Source organism: Mobula hypostoma, chromosome 12 (assembly GCF_963921235.1).
Source record: "Mobula hypostoma chromosome 12, sMobHyp1.1, whole genome shotgun sequence".
NCBI classification, from domain to species: Eukaryota; Metazoa; Chordata; class Chondrichthyes; order Myliobatiformes; family Myliobatidae; genus Mobula; species Mobula hypostoma.
Window position 1 is genome coordinate 47,275,026 of NC_086108.1, and position 18,942 is coordinate 47,293,967.

The 18,942-nt window shown below is 40.7% G+C and overlaps 1 protein-coding gene across 2 annotated transcripts in view; it reads right to left on the reverse strand.

The window, feature by feature from the left end:
• Nucleotides 1–13,715, reverse strand: part of edem3 (ER degradation enhancer, mannosidase alpha-like 3) — a 68,785-nt gene extending 55,070 nt beyond the window's left edge. For both annotated transcript variants that reach the window (XM_063064009.1, XM_063064008.1), the window contains exon 1: nucleotides 13,425–13,715. In XM_063064009.1, the coding sequence (XP_062920079.1) occupies nucleotides 13,425–13,564 (140 nt within the window). In that variant the 5' untranslated portion in view covers nucleotides 13,565–13,715. The remainder of the gene's footprint in view (nucleotides 1–13,424) is intronic.
• Nucleotides 13,716–18,942: the final 5,227 nt, after the last annotated feature.

An 18,942-nucleotide genomic window follows, 5' to 3' on the forward strand; every position in this document is an offset into this window, starting at 1 on the left:
CCCCTGCATGCTTCGCGGATCGGTATCAGTGCGCGGCCCAGAGGTTGGGGACCAGTGGTAAAAACTATAAGCAACTACTGCAAATTTGTTACCATCTCTTATGGGGAAAGAAATTGAAATTCACATTTGTCATTAATTTGGTCACCACAAAATTTTGAACATATAATACAGTGCAGGAACAGGTCCATCAGCTCACAATGTCTGTGCCATTCATGATACTAACTTAAACACATCTGCCTAAAAATGGCCTATATGGCTATAATCATATGTCTGTCTCAGTGCTTCTTAAATGATTTGATTAAAACAAATGCTGCCTATCTTAATCCTTACCAGCTTCAGTTACTTTTCACAATTTATACGTGTTATTTTCAAACTGAACACCTTTCTATAAACATCATACATCTCTTGTTGCTCACAGGAAATGTAATTTATAACTAATGAAAAATGTGCCCTGCAATCCAATATATATTTTTTTGAGGATGTGACGAAACACATTGACAAAGGTAGAGCAGTAGATGTACTGTATAAGGACTTAAGCAAGGTATTTGATAAGGCACGCATGCAAGGCTTATTGAGAAAGTAAGAAGGCATGGGATCCATGGGGACCTTGCTTTGTGGATCCAGAATTGGCTTGCCCACAGAAGGCAAAGAGTGGTTTTAGAAGGGTCATATTCTGCATGGAGGTTGGTGACCAGTGGTGTGCCTCAGGGATCTGTTCTGGGACCCCTTCTCATCGTGACTTTTATAAATGACCTGGACGAGGAAGTGGACGGATGGGTTAGTAAATTTGCTGATGACACTAAGGTTGGGGGTGTTGTGGATAGTGTGAAGGGCTCTCAGAGGTTACAACGGGACATTTATAGGATGCAAAACTGGGCTGAGAAGTGGCAGATGGAGTTCAACCCAGATAAGTGTGAGGTGGTTCATTTTGGTAGCTCAAATATGATGGCAGAATATAGTATTAATGGTAAGACTCTTGGCAGTCTGGAGGATCAGAGGGATGTCGGGGTCCAAGTCCATATGACACTCAAAGCTGCTACGCAGGTTGACTCTGTTGTTAAGAAGGCATAGGGTGCATTGGCCTTCATCAACCGTGGGATTGAGTTTAGGAGCCAAGAGGTAATGCTGCAGCTATATAGGACCCTGGTCAGGCCCCACTTGGAGTACTGTGCTCAATTCTGGTCGCCTCATTACAGGAAGGACATGGAAACCATAGAAAGGGTGCAGAAGAGATTTACAAGGATGTTGCCTGGATTGGGGAGCATGCCTTATGAGAATAGGTTGAGAGAACTCGGCCTTTTCTCCTTGGAGCGATGGAGGATGAGAGGTGACCAGACAGAGGTGTACAAGATAATGAGAGGCATTGATCGTGTGGATAGTCAGAGGCTTTTATCCAGGGCTGAAATGGCTAGCACGAGAGGGCATAGTTTTAAGGTGCTTGGAAGTAGGTACAGAGGGAATGTCAGGGGTAAGTTTTTTTATGCAGACAGTGGTGAGTGCGTGGAGTGGGCTGCTGGCGGTGGTGGTGGAGGTGGATATGATTGGGTCTTTTAAGAGACTTCTGGATGGCTACATGGCGCTTAGAAAAATAGAGGGCTATGGGTAAGCCTAGGTAGTTCTAAGGTAGGGACATGTTCAGCACAGCTCTGTGGGCTGAAAGACCTGTATTGTGCTATTGGTTTTCTATGTTTCTAAATATATTACTAGCACGAGTTTAACTTCACTTTCCAGAAAAATATTTTGTTTGATCGATAGAAATGTAATCAATTTTCAGCATCATGAATAACAGAATGATTGCAGGAAAGTGTTCATCTCAAATATCAGAAAAAATATATATCTTTGTTCAATGGACATTTAGAAATAACCATTTATTACCTTTGTATAAATTTTAAATAGATTGAACTGAATTCACAAAATATATCTGGTACAGAAAATATATCTGCTCACATAAATCTAAATTTACCTAACTTGCATCAGTCCTGTTCCCCATCAATCCATGCTCTGTCTCCTACAACTGTTCCAATATATTCTTGGATTTAAACATTTCTTCTTCATTTCCATATCTCCCAGCAGCCTCAGCCCCTTCCTACGCATGTATATTCCACTTACTCTGCATCCTTCCAAAATACTACTCCAATTATGACATCTTGAAAATCTTATTTGAATCAATTCAGTACTGGCAGCCATGTACACAACTACTCAGCTCCAAACTCTGGATTCTCTCCCTAGGCATTTTCCCTTTTCACGAGTGCCCCTTAAAGTCGTCTTTTTTGGTCATCTTCCCTAGTTTCATGTGTTGGTTTGGTATCAAGCGTTAGAACGTAGAAGAGTACAGCACAGCAACAGGCCATTTGGCCCATATGTTGTGCTGAACCAGCTAAAAAAAAACAAATCAAAAACACCCACTTTTATTTGAATGGTAAAACTTTTCACCAAATAAGGTGAATAACAGCTTCCAAGATATTTTCCAGGAGCTAATTATCAAAGAGAGATGCCATGTGGGGAAAACACATACTTAGTATTCACAGAGCAGAAGATCCATTCTCTTGTAGCCTTCAATGAACAAATGGACAATATAGTCTCCAAGCATAACCATATCCAAGCTTTGTTTAGGTACTGCAGAACAAAGACTGAATTTGGGGTGCTCCTGGTTCTGGATCAGAGGCAACATAGGTTACACAGCTTCTCACTCATGTAAAGTAGCTTTACAAACAAGCTACACTCCAGCAAGACACTTCTTGGAGCAGAAGTGCAGCTCAGCAGTGAGGAAGATTGAGAAAACCTGGGATAAACACACAACCTTGCTTGACACCAACAACCTTTCAGCAAGGTAGACATCAAAGAGGTAAATCATCACCTTCAATGCACCAGTAAAGTCTTCAGTATCCTGAAGAAAAGATTGTAAGGTCAAGATTCATCCCTTCTTTCTCGTGTGCCTGAGATATAAACTACCGACAATAGACAATTCAAAATACTGGATAGATACCACCCACACCAAATCTGCAAAATCCTTCAAATTGACAGTCAAAACAAGAAAAGCACGTCAGTAACCTTCCAAAACCAACATTTCCAGCATCGAGGCCCTTAATGCATTGAGACAAATGCAAAGGACAGGTCACATTGTTCTTGTGCCCAATGGCAGATTCCTAAATCAATGGTAACGACAAACAAACTAGCAAAGGAAAATAGCAAACAAAGAAAACAGGATTAACAATGCAAGTTGGCCAGCATTCCACCTCAGTGCTATGCAGGAAGTCTCCAGGATGTTAAATAGAATAAATATGTACAAGCTAGAAAGAGGCAGCCAGTGAACTAGCTTTGATGCTAATGCTCTAGCCGTTGGGTACGTTACTAGATACCACACACTTCAAGATATTCTCTAATGCTAGGCGTTCGAGCAAATCCGGAACAAACATGCACCCTCTTTATTAAATATTCCCCCAATGGCGATGACATTATGCCAATGATTCATTATTTTAATAGAAGACATAAATGTAAACTGATTATACCCCCACAAAGTTTTAAACTGGATAACTTATGTAAATATAATCAGCACGATTTAAGGAGTATCATATTTGATTCTGTTCATGTCTTATATGGGGAGGTTATACAAAGTATGATTCTAGAAGCTTCTCATGGTACTGTATTATCTGAATAAGCATTTTCTCATTAGATGACTTTTATCTACAAAGTTCAATGGAATTTTCCTTATAGGTATAAAAATAGCTGACTACAAGGCAGTGCCATCTTAGCATCTTAGTTCTCTTGTCTCTCTCCTTGCTTAGCAGACATCTATCACTGTCAGTTTCAATTTCCTTTTGTTCTATCAATGCTTAATAAAACTATCACAAAACATCAAGTTTTGAGCGTCTTTCCTGACTACTGAAAGAACCTTGGGTTGAAACATCAGAATCCAACAAATGTGACATTTATTTTAGTCAATAGACAGGTACTGCGAATATACATTTCAAGTGATTTGTAAAATATGCAACCATCCCTGAAACAGACACGTCAACAATCATTTAATATCAGCTTGAAAATAGATATGATCTGAAATCTGTTGAGAAACCACCAGCATTTCATCGGCAATTACATGCTGAAACAGAGAACCAGTCATTTATCTTCAATGATTTGTACTTTCCTGAAGACCTAATTTAAAAAACGTTTCTTGAACAATTCATAAAAGAACATTTTTTTTTAAAAGTTGTGCTTCAGTTCTACATGGATATTTAAAAGTTAAGGATTATGTTTGCTGAGTAAATGTAACCCCCCAATTACTGATGGTATTTTCTTCCCTCACCACTTTCACATCTTTCTGAACTACATATTATACTCACAAAATCTCAGCTCAAAATTTATCCCCAAGCTACTCTTCAAATTCAGAAAAAGCAATTAATGTTAGAGAAATGTTGCCAATAATATTCAGGTGTTCTCCTTTCAAATACTGGAAAAATCTGTTACATAAAAGTGTCTAGAAATGTTCAATTGCAGCAGCCCTACAATTCTTCTCTATCCACTCAACTCATCTCCTTCATATTCCTCGCCCATAAAGGTTTCAACTCCACCACAGGTACAAAGGCTCTGGACAGCTCCTTCACACATATCCCAAAAATAGCAAATCAAGTTAAATGCTAGGATATTAACTGTTTTTCCTTTTAAACCAGAGATCCACAGAAATCTGTCTACCTGGCTATGTACTACAAATAACTACTTGTTTCATATAACTTTTGATCATCTCTGAATTGGGTTTGCCCAAAGTTCCTCTCTGAATCAGTGATAACCAGATACAAGGAAAAGAAGCAATCTGAAAACCAAGCACCTAAGGAACATGGAACACAGAAGTAGGTGCAGGTGCAGCAGATTCGTACATGCTTTCAAATCTAAACCGATATAAAGATAGTACACTGAGAAACAAGCTATTTCCAAGTAATTCATTTTCCAAGGTTTCTAGTATTTCCCCAAAGAATCAAGATTCAGTTGATTTAAAGGAAAGCAGTGATGAAAAAATTGCTGCCTTGGAGTTGCAGCATCTGGGTGTGACTCTAACCTCTATGCACACTCCACACAGATAGTACCATCCTCCCGGTGGCTGCTCTGCTATACCGTTTCTTCCATAAGAAAAACGTACCAGTTGGCAGATTAATTGGCCATTATAAATTGTCTCTAGGTGAGAGAAAAAAACTGGCCTGGAGTTGATAGGAACGTGAAAAGTATAAAATGGATTTAGTCTACAATTCACTTAAGGGTTGTATTCAGATCCAGTCAGTAATGAGGAAATCTAACAGAATGTCATCATTTATTGCAAGGGGAACTGAATATTTAAGTAGGGAAATTACACTTCAGCTTTACATGTCACTGGTGAGATCACGCCTTATTTAAGGAAGAATGCTCATGTGTTGGAAGCAACTTAGACAATGTTCACTAAACTGATTCCAGGAATAAGCAGGTTGTCTTATGAGGAAAGTTTAGATAAGATAGGCCTGAGGTTGCTGAAAGAGTTAAGAGTAATCTGATTAAAACATAAAACACGTAAAAGAGGCTTTGACATAGTAGATATGTAAAAGTTTTGAAAAGAAGAATCTAGAATGTACTATTTGAAAATAAGTGCTCATCCAGTTGTGACAAAGATTAATCTTCTTATTCTTCTCACAAAGGGTTTGGTTTTTGCAACATTTCTTCAAAGGGTGGAGAACACAGTCTTCAAGCAATTTTTAAGACAACCTAGACAGAATCTTGATAAGCAAGAAGTGAAAGGGAATTTAGCTGATCTGATTAATAAGATTAACGCTATCTGACTGTACTGTGGAGCTAGCTCACGCAATTGCTTGGTCTGCTCTTGTTCCTAATTTATATGCTAGTTCATAACAATATGTAATATTATGAATGAGGGTAGGCAGCAGATCCCACCACCCAGGACATGCTCTCTTCTTGCTACTGCCATCAGGAAGGTGGTACAGGAGCCTCAGGACTCACCCCACCAGGTTCAGGAACAGTTACTACTCATCAACCATCAGGCTCTTGAACCAAGGGGGATAACTTCAGTCAACTTTACTTGCCATCATTGAGATGTTCCCTCGACCTACGGACGCACTTTCAGGGACTCTTCATCTCTTGCTCTTGATATTTATTGCTTATTTATTTATTAATTATCATGTCTTTCTTTTTATTTTTTGCAATTTGTTGTCTTTTGCACACTGGCTGAATACCCAAGTTGCTGCAATCTCTCTTGAATTGATAATGGTTAATAGTCTATTATGGATTTACCATGCCCACAAGAAAACGAATCTCAGGCTGGTCTATCGTGACATCAATGTACTTTGATAGTAAATTTACTTTGTTCTTTAAATTACGACTCTTTCATTACATAACAAATGCCAAAGGTCGAAACATGAAAATCTTTAAATACCTTTGTTTCCTTTGTAACTAATGCAAAATATATATTTGAACAAAAAGGTCAATCTGAAGTATGGAGTGAGGCAACTTTGAAATAACCATTTTGTCAATGCACTGATTTATAAAGAACAGCTTTATACTTTTATTCTGATTCTTCACACACATCTCTTAAAGACAGCTTTCTGTGTCTTGTAAATAGCCACGTAATTCACACCGAAACAGTGATTTAATTTACATATGATTTGTACAAGCTGCAGGTGAGTCAACATTAGGAAACATTCACAGCAAGAGCACATCAGTTCCTAGGTTCCCAGCGCTCATTTAATAGATTATGCTACTTTTCGGGGTTGTTTTTCCATTCATAATATAACTACATGCACCAGTTCTAAATCTGACCAAAACCAAACAAGCAAAAAGTTTAACAAATAATGGTTGTTGCATCCAGAACTAAATGTTTACAACTATTGAAATTAATATGATTGCCAATTCCTTTCTACTTTGTGGTTTAAAGTTTGGTTTAATGTTTCCTCTCTTGGAGCCAACTATAATGACTGGTGCCTCTGACAAAACCAAAACCAAAAAAGACAACTATCTGTTCAATACTGTTAAAATATTGCTCAGCAATTAAGCCTCAGGATAATTTGCACAATTAAACACACAGTAAAACAAAAGACTAGAGAAGTATTTTGAGAAGGCGTCTCTTTCTCCATGAATAAGAGCCTTTTCCTGGAATATTAGGCCACTCAGGATGGGATACACTCTTACAATCAGGAAGGAAAAATACCACTCATAAGTTTGGGCTGTAAACTAAATACTCAGGTTATGTGTAATGGGAACTAATTTTATGCAAAAATGAGTTTTTCCCATTTAAAAAAAAGCCAAAACAGGTTAATGCAAAACTGTATGGTACTTCTAATTGATTACAGAGGGTCTTGTTTTGAGCATGTTTACGAAGGGCCCCAGGTTATGAGTGCCTTGATTAATGGAAATCTGACTTTACATAAATTCCCTCATATATTTTTAATGCATTTTTCCATCCATAATACATTTCATTGTGTTCATTAATGACTATCAACAGTACGTGCTCCATTAGGGCAGGGTAATTCAGAAGTAAATACAAGCAGGCTTTTCCCAACGAGAACTAGACCTTATGGGTTAAGGGTGAAAGATGAAATGTTTAAGGAGAACATGAGGGGAAACCTCTTCACTCAGAGGATGGTGAGAGTGTGGAACCAGCTGCCAGTGGAAGTGGTGGACATGGGTTCTATTTCAACATTTAGAGAAGTTTGGATAGGTACATGGATGGGAGGGGTATGGAGGCTATGGTCCAGGTGCAGGTTGATGGGACTAGAGAGATTAATAGTTTGGCATGGACCAGATAAACAGAAGGGCCTGTTTCTATGATTCTAGTTTAATTATGGTCAATATTAGAGTGATTATTCAATGAAATGGAAGAATGATAACAAATATGTAGAGCGAAGCAATAAGGGATGCTCTAGAAATCAGACTTTTCTGACTTAATGGCGAAATCAGCTTTTAGACAGTTCTCAGGAACCCAACCATCATGTAACCAGGAAGTGCCTGTACTGTGGTTCTCATTTCAGTCACGGTGAGCACTTCACAGGTCTGTGTTTGGAGGCTGGGATGGATGGGCTAACCTTACCCTACAACCCACCCTGCACTGCTCACAATGCGACAAACTGCCAGCAACAAGCTGCATGATCAGTTACAGCAAATAGTTCTGTATACAAATTGCCTCTACCATTTTCCCAAGGAATGATTCCAAAACTTTGCGAATTCCTCTTTCAAAATACAATATGTTGTGAAGCCATTTTACACTTGCAGCCTAGCTTTAATCAGTCTTCATATTCAGTATTGCTCGTATTATAGTTTTCTGCCCTGGTTCCTTTCAATAACCAATTCATAAAGAAAGTCCAAGGCACAGGAACTTGGACATTTCAGCACACAGCAATTAACAATAATGACATATTTTAAATAGTTCATTACTTTTTTTAAACAAATAAATTTGTTTCATTGAAAAGCATGGGACACCAAAATGAAGTTAAACTTTCAAATCCTGTACTTATGAAAATATGGAACAGGCACTTCACTGGGTATGGAGTTATTTTAAGATTAACTTATATTTAGTTAGCCCCTTTAAATAAGCATCACTGGAATTCAATTAATAAAGCCACTAAGTCTAGCATCTCATGAAAAGCCCCATAGGAATATATCAAACTTTGATTGAATTCAAGCTACAATTCAAAAACTGGACAATTAAGGGGGTCAGACTCTAAATACGGAAGTTCCCAAAAAATAGCTATGGATTCCATCATGAGGAAAATGCTTAATGACTTTTCAGATAAGATTCAATGGAGCATTCTGAAGCTGTGCAATTATGATTTGATTAGAGTATCTGAAAAGGATACGTAAACTCATTGCCAATGACATTCCTTTTAAAAAATTATTAATAGCCACCTTTATTAATGACGTGGACGTGCATGTTATCAGAATGATATGCACTCAACCTACAGAGAATTCTCAGCTGTGGCAAGCACACCTCAATATCTTGGGGAAAAAAACAATGTTTGACAGATCATTCTTAATCTGAAAAATTCGGTTAGAGTATAAATAGCCCCATTAAATATGAAATAAAAATGAATGGCATGTGAATTTATTTAAGCAGGTGGACAGTGAGAAAGATTTAGGAGTTGGAATGAATCAACCATAGAAGGTTTACAATTTCTCCCACTTTGCCATAGCTAAAACAAGCAGTTTGATGTTTAATCTAAGGGACAATTCACAACCAAGTAAAGCACATTATTCTGTTCCTTATGACCTTCAATCTCAGTTTGAATACAGAGTTTAGTTTCCACCTCCTCACAGTAGTAAATTTAGCAGCTTCTGAGAGTATGGCATTGGAGGCTATTATTGATTCCTCTTTATAAATTTTGATAAACCCAATAGGTTGGAAGAATTGGATCTTTTGAGAAAGAGAACTGAGAGCAATGTGACAAAGGGCAATAATATAATGAACTAATTGGGACTGTTGTCAAAGACTGACTATCTACAAATTAGTTGAGGCCAAGCAATATTGGATGCTGTTTTTCTTTACCAGAGAATGGCAGAGCAATGGAATAGATTTGACAAATTGTGTATGAAAATGTTCACTGTATTCTCTCTTGAGAGACAAGTGAATCTATTTCCAGCTAGCACAAAAAAAGCATAGGATGCTTAGAAATAAATAATTATTTTTTTTAAAAAGGGGATCAGTAGCCTGACTCCAGTAGTAGTTTTGACTGCCTGCAGTGATAAAGGAGTAAGATCCAGATTGTGTCCTCAAATATCCTGCATTTTTAGAGATAGGTTTTACCTTTTCCTTCAGATTACATAGTCAAGACATCACAACGATACAGGAGTTGTTGAATGAGCTATTTAAAATCTGTAGCATTCAACCAACTCAAAAGTGAACAAATGTTAAGTTAAATCCATAAACATGGAGACAATGCCTTTTGAACAAAAATATCTCGACTGTGGAGGCCAAGTTCTTCAGTATATTTAAAGCGGAAACTTACAGGTAATTGATTAGTAGGGGTATCAAAGGTACTAGGGAGAAGGTAGGAGAATGGGGGAGGCAAGAGAATGGGATCGAAAGGAGAATTCAATATACTTAGTTAGCGATACAGAGCGGAATAGGCCTTTCTGGCCCTTCGAGCTGTACCGCCCAGCAATCCTGATTTAAATCTAGCTTAATCATGGGACAATTTACAATGATCAATTAACCTACCCAATACGTCTTTGGACCATTGGAAGGAACAGCAGGATCCTGTTGAAAAACATACACATTCCACGGAAAGGACATACAGATACGTCTTACAGGGGACACCTGGATTGAACTCCAAATTCCAATGCCTCGAGCTGTAATAACATCATGCTAACCACTCGTGTGCCCCATGATCGAATGGCAGAGCAGCTCCAAGTGGGATGAAAGACATAATTCTAGCCCTATGTCTTATGGTCTAAGCACCCAAGCAATCATATTGTCAAGTTCACTGGTGACACGATGAGACAGACAACAGACAAAGGAGATGGTTATCGACTTCAGAAAAACCTGCACCAATCACACCCCTCTTTACATCAGCGGCACAGCAGTTTCAAAATCTTTGAACTGCATAGTTTGCATTTCTTTCATGGTCCCAGAACAGAACCTCCACAGTCAAGAAAGTTCACCAATGCCTCTACTTCCTGAGGAAGCTGAAAAGTACTGATCATTTCACACTAATACTCAAACTTCAATGGATACACAATGCAGAACGTGCTAAAATGCTGCATCCATGTGTGGTACAAAAAATGCACTGTGGCAGACAGGAGGGTTTTACAACTGGTAGTTAAAACTGCCCAATGCAGCACCGGTATTAGCTTCTATACATGCCGGTGCCAGTGTTGCATTGGCAGTTTTAACTACTTATTATAGAGGGGGGGTGGGGGTGGGGTGTTGTGTGTGTGTATCTATTTATGTATTAATAGACAGATAGATAGATAGAGAACGGTGCCCAAAAAAGGCCAGCAATATCATACCATGAAGGATCCTATGCTTACAGACTGTTTGTCCCATTCCCATAAGTCACATTACGTACCTACGTATATAAGCTAATCTTATGTATATATGCCATATGCAATGGCTACTTGTACATTGTGTTTTACAGGATTGATTTTATGTTTATATTTATTGTGATTTTATGATTATTTAACAATCATTTCACTCTCCTTTACACTTGTGTAGTGAAGAATCTTGAATCTAAATGTGATTTTACTTAAAAAAAATTAATTAACTAAAATGGTGCCAAACAAATTATTTTATATTGTACAAAACATTATTTGTTAATTACAACCAGGTTATTTCATTAAGATTGTCACAGTGATTCATTCTTGAGAATGTTAAAATGAAACATATTAAAGGAATCTTTTCAGTATAATAATTTAGGAAATTAGCAGATTCCTTAAGATGTTTAAGCATATTTCTTTATAAATAAAGTTTTAGAATTCATTGCTTTATTTAACAAAGACAGAACTTCCCTATTGTCTGCATCACTACCTCATGTTTTATGTTTAAATCAACTCAAAGTGCTGCAAACTGTTCCAACATTCCTGAATAAATAACCCCTTCTCCAGCCTCCAACCCTCCTCCTCTTCTTGGACACTCCAATCTGCCTCTCTGCCTGCCCTGGATCTTTTCAATTCCAATTGCCGACGAGCCATCAATTGTCTCAACACCAGCACTCCTCTCTCCTCCTTGAACCTTACCTTCTCTGAATGCACTGCCTTCCCCTCTCTCCGTACCAATCCCAATCTTACCGTCAAGCCTGCAGACTCAGGGGGTGCTGTGACAGTGTGGCACACTGACCTCTATCTTCCTGAGGACAGGCGGCAAATCTCAGACACCTCCTCATACCTACTCCATGAGGAGGACCCCACTCCAAACCATCAGAAAACTGTCTCAACACCATCACAAACCTCATCAACTCTGGAGAACTCCCATCCACTGCCACCAAACTCATAGTACATTTACACCGCACTACTCGCTTCTACCTCCTACCCAAGATCCAGAAACCTGACTGTCCGGGTAGGCCCATTGCCTAACAAACAAAGGAAAATCTGCCGGGGCTGAAAACCAAAGCACTGCACACAAAATGCAGGAGGAACTCAGCAGGCCAGGAGAGTAAACAGTCGGCATTCCAAGATCCTTCATCAGGGCCATTGTCTCTACCTGTTCCTGCCCCACTGAACTCATGCCCTCATACCTTAACTCCATTCTATCCCCCTTGGTTCAGTCCCTTCCCACCTTCATCCTCAACACTTCTCATGCTGTCGATCTCCTCAGTAACTTTCAATTCCATGACCTAGACCACCTCATTTTTACCATGCATGTCCAGTCCCTATACACTTCTACCATCAGGAAGGCTTCAAAGCCCGCTGCTTCTATCTCAACCCTCAGCGATCTTCCCTCGGCCCCATCCACTTTCTCCATATTCAAAGTAGCCACAGACACCTGCACGGGCCCCACCTACGCATACATCTTTGTTGGCTACATTGATGAATCTGCATTTATTCCAAGCCTTCCCCGGTGATGCTCCTTAACTCTTCTACCACTACGTTGATGACTGCATTGATGCTGATTCATGCACCCGCGCTGAGCTTGTCAATTTCATCAACTTTGCCTCTAACTTCCACCCTGCCCTTAAATTCATTTGGTTCATTTCTGACACCTCCCTCTACTTTCTCAATCTCTCTGTCTCCATCTTTGGAGACAAACTGTCAACTGACATTTTTTATAAACCTACCAATTCCCAGTTGTCTTGATTATATCTCTTTTCACCAAATGAACTGTATGATCAGGTCATACCTTTCAACTTCTAACAGTATTAACTCGATCATCAGTTTTTTTTAAACTTAATTGCAACATGCACTTTTAAATGGAGACAAAAAACAGAAAATATTGGGAAACCACAGGAACTCAGGCAAGTCTATGAAAAGAAATGAACATTTAAGCATTAATCAGAATGCACTGTGCAGTTTGATAAGAATTGGCAGACATTTCTATTTTCATGCAGCATAATCCTTAATCACCTGTTGCAAATAGTCATTTTGCACATTTCTACACACAGATCCATTACTGTTGAATATTTCACTTACTATTTAACAGTTGACTAAAAACGTTATCAACAAGGCATGTGAAAACTACACAAAGTTCAATTGCCGTACACAGTAATTTGCCAGCTGTCCTCTGATTATTTAAAGATGTATTATTATACATTCATAAACAGTAATATTATCAACTCTGAGAGATGTGCACCTTTATATATACTTAAGAAAGACGATCAACCTGCAAATATCACAGTAATCAAGATCTTTTCTATTTTAAACACCCCCCCCCCCCGTTTAAAGTCCTGAGCTCTGAATTAACCCCTTGCTGAAGGTATATGACTATGGCATGTCACGGAGAGGCGAAGGAACCACATCCACTCACTCACCTGAGTTGGCGTTTCTCTTCCTTCTCCATCGCCGCCACCATCCGCAGCCCCAGGCTGGACACAGTCAGCAGCAATAGCAGCAGCCTCCTGGCCGGGGCTGAGGATAAGCACCTCTCGCTACCACTTTCAACACCACTCATCGGGCCGGCTCTCACCCACTTGCACACTGAGAGCAGAAATACTGCAGCAGTCTCCCATTCACTCACTCACTCACTCCTCACTCACACAACAATCATTAATGTAATGTCACCAGCTCCCGATCCCACCTCTTCCTGGTAGCCGCCATCTTTTGGTGACGCTAGAAAACTGACGTTGACAACTCCGCTATCCCCGCCTCCCCATTCACAGGCACCACCGCTGATTGGTTTCGTCCCCGGCGATGATGTCACGTCCGCGGGAGATCTGTATGGCTTTTCCTTCCTTCCATCACCGCGGCAATCCCGCCATTCTGCAGCAGGGCTTGTTTGGTGACGCAATTTCCCGGCTGAAATAGCTTCCTTTGTCTCGCTACCGGACACTGATTGGTTGTAGAGCTGTCAATCATGGTTACCTCTGCTGGGTCAGGGTGGGAGCAACGTCCGGGAGTTGCAGTATCGTCAGGGGCGACCTGCTGGAGGTGGTGGGACTGGAATATTATTCGTATTGCTGAAAGCTGTGCTTATTTTATAATATGTAGAGAAGATGCCTTAGGTTTTGTGCCATTAGCCTGTTCTGCATTCTCCAGTGAATTGCCCCAGGCTTCTGTGAAGTTGTTTGAGTCTTGTCCTGTGTACTGAGGTACAGTGAAAAGCTCGTCCAAGCAGATCAAATGATCACAACAGTGTATTGATAAAGCAATAAAAGTATACGAAATGCAACAGCTACAGAAAAAGTGCAGTGCAGGAAGACAATAAGGGGCAAGGTAGATGGTGGGGTCAAGAGTCCATCTCATCGAGTAAGGGAACATTAAAGAGTCTTATAGCAGTAGGGTGGAAACTCTGCTTGAGCCCAGTGGGATGTGCTTTCAAGCTTTTGTATCTTCTGCAACACACAATCTGCTGGAGGAACTCAGTGGCCCAGCAATATCTATGGAAGGAAAAGAACTGCTGGTGTTTGGTGATTCAGTGGGTCCCTGATGTAGATTTTCGAGCTGAAATGTCAACATTTCCTTTTCTTCTCACATTCGGTTCTCGACCTGTTGAGTCCCCGGAGCAGATTGTTGTTGCTGCAGATTCCTTCCAGCATCGGCAAACTCAGCAGGTCAGACAGCATCTATGGAGGGGAATAAAAAGTTGATGTCCTGCTGAAGGGTCTTGGCCCAAAACGTCGACTGTACTCTTTTCTGTAGGTGCCGCCTGGCCTGCTGAGTTCAAAATGCAGGAGGACCTCAGCAGGCCAGGCAGCATCTGCAGTCTTATGGCCATTTTTTGCCCCTCATCTGCACAGATGGCGTGCATTCATGGGCTCAGTCACTACTTCCTTCTGGATGTGATGAAAACTGCATTCATTACCCTTCTTCGTGTGTGGGGGTGGGTTGGAGCTACACAGCTCCTCTTTTGAGGAAACCATGATGGCTATCATTAACTGAGGCTGAGGAAGGCCAGTGAAGTGTCCTGGGGTGATCAATAACAGCTTTAGATACTGTTGGAGGGGTGTGGATGTCCTGTCAAGGGAAAGCCACAACAGCAATGAATCTGGTTCTGTGGCTTAGAAGGGAAGCGGGGAGAAGAGGAGAGCACCATTGATGGGAGATTCATTGGTTGGGGAACGGACCAGAGATTCTGTGGATGAGAGTAATGGTATGTTGTCTCCCCAGGGTCAGGGTCTTCACAGATCGGGTCCATAGCATTCTAAAGGAGGAGGGAGAGCAGCCAGGAGCGGTGGTACATATTAGTACCAATGATGTAAGTAGGAAAAGGGATGAGGTCCTGAAGAGTGAATATAGGGAGCTAGGAAGGAAGCCAAAAACAGGACCTCAAGGGTAGTGATCTCTGGATTGGTGCTTCTGCCTCGCACCAGTGAGGGTAAGAACAAGAAGGTAAGACAGACAAATGCGTAGCTGAAGAGTTTGTGCAGGGGTCCAGGTTTCAGATTGGTGGATCATTGGCATCTCTTGTTGGGAAGGTATGACCTTTACAAAAGAAATGGGTTACAGCTGAACTTGAGAGGGACCAATGTCCTTGCAGGCAGGTTTGCTTGAGGTGTTGGGGAGAGTTTAAACCAGGCTGGAAGGGGGATTGGAACCAGAGTGTGAGGTCAAATGATGAGCAACTGGTGTAAAGATAGATGGGAAGTGTAGAGAGGCCGTGAGGAAGGATAGACAGTGGATAGGGCACAATTGCAGTCTGTTGTATGGCCATGCTCTTTTCTGTCTGCTGCTATCAGGTAGAAGGTACAGGGGTCTCAGGACTCACACCACCAGGTTCAGGAACAGTTACTACCCCTCAACCATCAGGCTCTTGAACCAAACGGGATAACTACACTCATTTAAGGGCTCTTTTATCTTGCTATTTCATGGGTTGTTTTACCTTGAGTGTTCACCTCGACAACAGACTTGATTGGAAAACCAACACCAAGGCTGTTTACAGGAAGGGGGTGAGCAGACTCTATTTTCTAAGGAGGCTGAGATCCTTCAATGTGTGCAGCAGGATGGTGGAGATATTTCAGCAGTGTGTTGTAGCGAGTGCAGTCTTCTTTGCAGCTTAATGGTGGAGGAGCAGCATCGGTGCAGGTGATGAGAAAAGACTAGATAAACTCATCAAGAGGGATGGATCCTTCCTTGGCAACAACCCGGACTTTTTTCAGTTAGTGGTGGAGAGGAGGTCACTAAACAAACTGTTATCCATCATGAACAATCTGGCACATCCTCTCCATGACCTATTGAATAAGCATTTTCGAACAAACTCATTCAGCTCCGCTGTTGCAAGGATCGTTACAGAAAATCTTTCCCACCAAATGCAATAAGCACATACAACAGTTCATCTCTGTGCAACAGAAGAACACACAATAGTCTCTGCTTAAATACTTCATACATTATTATTGCACATTGGAACTTTATTGTGTATATTATTCTGTACTTTATTAATAGTTAAGTCTGCACACTGCTAAATGTGTTTTTAAATGCTGCTGTAATGAAAGAATGTCCCACTTGGGATCAATAAAGTACTTATTATTATGGTTGTTATTTATTGCTATTTATTTATCATCTGCATTTGCACAGTTTGTTTATAGTTCTTGATGTTTACAGTTTACTGTTCTATAGATTTGCTAAGTATGCCCGCAGAAAAAGAATCTCAGGGTTGATTGTGGTGACTTGTATGTACTCTGATAATGTTACTTTGAAATTTGAAGTGTGTTTCCTTTAAACCAAGAAGCATTAAGAATTCGGCTGATGAACTTAAGCATGGATCAGTAAATGGGATTACAATGTTGTGGCAATTACAGAGATTTCGCTGTTACATGTGCAGGATTGCCTGTTTAATGTTCTGAAGTTTAGATGTTTCAAAGGGATAAGGAGGGGGGAGTGGCATTGCTAATTGGGGATAGTATCACAGCTGCAGAAAGAGAGGATGTCATGGGGGGATCATCTACTGAGTGGAGGTGAAAGTCAGAAACAGCAAGGGAGTAATCACTCTCCTTAGATTATTCTATAGCCCCCCCCCCCCGCCACCATACCTTATGAGGACCGGGCAAGTAGGCGGATTTTTGGAGAGGTGCACAAATAACCGGATCCTCGTCGTGGGTGGCTTGAGTTTCCCTATTACTGAATGGCACTTCCTTAGGTTTAGATGGGGAGAATTTGCCAGATATGTCCAGGGTGGATTCCTGGCCAGGCCAATTAGACGAGAGGCCATACTGCATCAAAGTATGAGGTGAGGAGCCTGGTCAGATGGCAGACCTCTTGGTGGGCGAGCATTTTGGAGATGGTGACCACAACATTTAGCATAGCCATTGACAAGGATAGGAGCAGACAATATTTGGAAAGTATTTAATGGGTGGGGGGAGCTAATTATGATGGTATTTAGGCACAAATATGTGACTGTAAAGTGGAAGCAGATGTTCTCAGGGAAGTGTGCTGCAGAAATGTGGAGGTTGTTTCGGGATCACCTGTATGGTATTCTACTGAAACAGAGGATGGTAGGGTAAAGGACCCATGGTTAACAAGCAAGGTGGATCATTTAGCAACATCCACAAAATTCTGGAGGAACTTTAGGCAGCATCTACAGAGGAAAATGAACAGTTCTGATGACGAGTCTCAGCCTGAAGCATCGGCAGTTGAAGCATGCTGAGTTCCTGCAGCATTTTGTGTGTGTTGCTGGTTTCCAGCATCTGGAGAATCTTCCCCCACCTTCTTATTCTGGCTTTTTCCCCAGTCTTGATGAAGGGTCCTGGTTTGAAATGTGGGCTCTTTATGTCAGGTTACTATCGGAAGCAAGAGAAGAGATTGATTGCTGGGACGTTGACAATGATCTTTGTGTACTCCTGGGCAATAGGAGTGGTATCAGAGGATTAGAGGAGGGCAAATGTCCTGTGTTCAAGAAATCGTGTGAAGTACAGATGAGTGAGCCTTACGTCAGTGATGGGCAAGCTTTTGGAGAGGATTCTTAGGAACAAGATAACAGCATCTGGGGAAGCATAGGCTGATTAGGGATAGTCAACATGGTTTTGTGAGGGGCAGGTCATGCCTCATGAGCCTGAGTTTTTCAAGAAAGTGACAAAAGGTATGGATGAAGATAGAGTGTTGGATGAGGTGAAGATTGGGTCTAGTGAAGTGTATTTAGAAAGTCATGAGTCATGGCATCCATAGGAAATTGCTACATAGATTCAGAACTGGCTTGCCCCAGAAGGCAGAGGATTGTAGTAGATTGAACATGTTCTGCCTGGAGGCCAGTAACTAGTGGTGTTATACAGGAATCTCTTCTGGGACCCCTACTCTTGGTAACCTTTGGTTGGATGTGGGCACATCTTCTCACTTTGGGCAGTTGGCAGAAGATAAATAGATACTCCACAACTTGTTTTCTAGGCCCGAGCCTTCTTTCTATAACCTTGAGTATTTCTTTCCTTAATAAATATGCCAATTACATACATGTGATGTGCACTGGAACACATTAATTTATTTTATGACTGAAAATCTTAGCTCTTAACTGATACTGTTAGCTCAAAAAATGATTTTTTTTGTGTATGGAGTGGGCAAAAATCTACCCAAAGGAAATATAAAGATTTCTACCTTAAATGAATGAAAACAACACCATAGAAACATATAACTTGCAAACAGGCCTTTCAGTCTGGCCATCAGTCACCCATTTTCTCATCAATTAAGTTCTATTCCTCACAGTCATACTCAGAACAATCTGCAGTGACCAATTAACCTACTAATCTACACACCTTTGTGAACTGGGAGGAAACTTATAGGGACATAGGGGGAATATGTAAACTCCAACTCAGACAATATCTAAGGTCAGAGACAGTGGCTCTCTTAGCTGTGTTGCCCAATCTGAAAAACAAACTCTGAAAAGATGCACAGATTTGGTGTATCTAA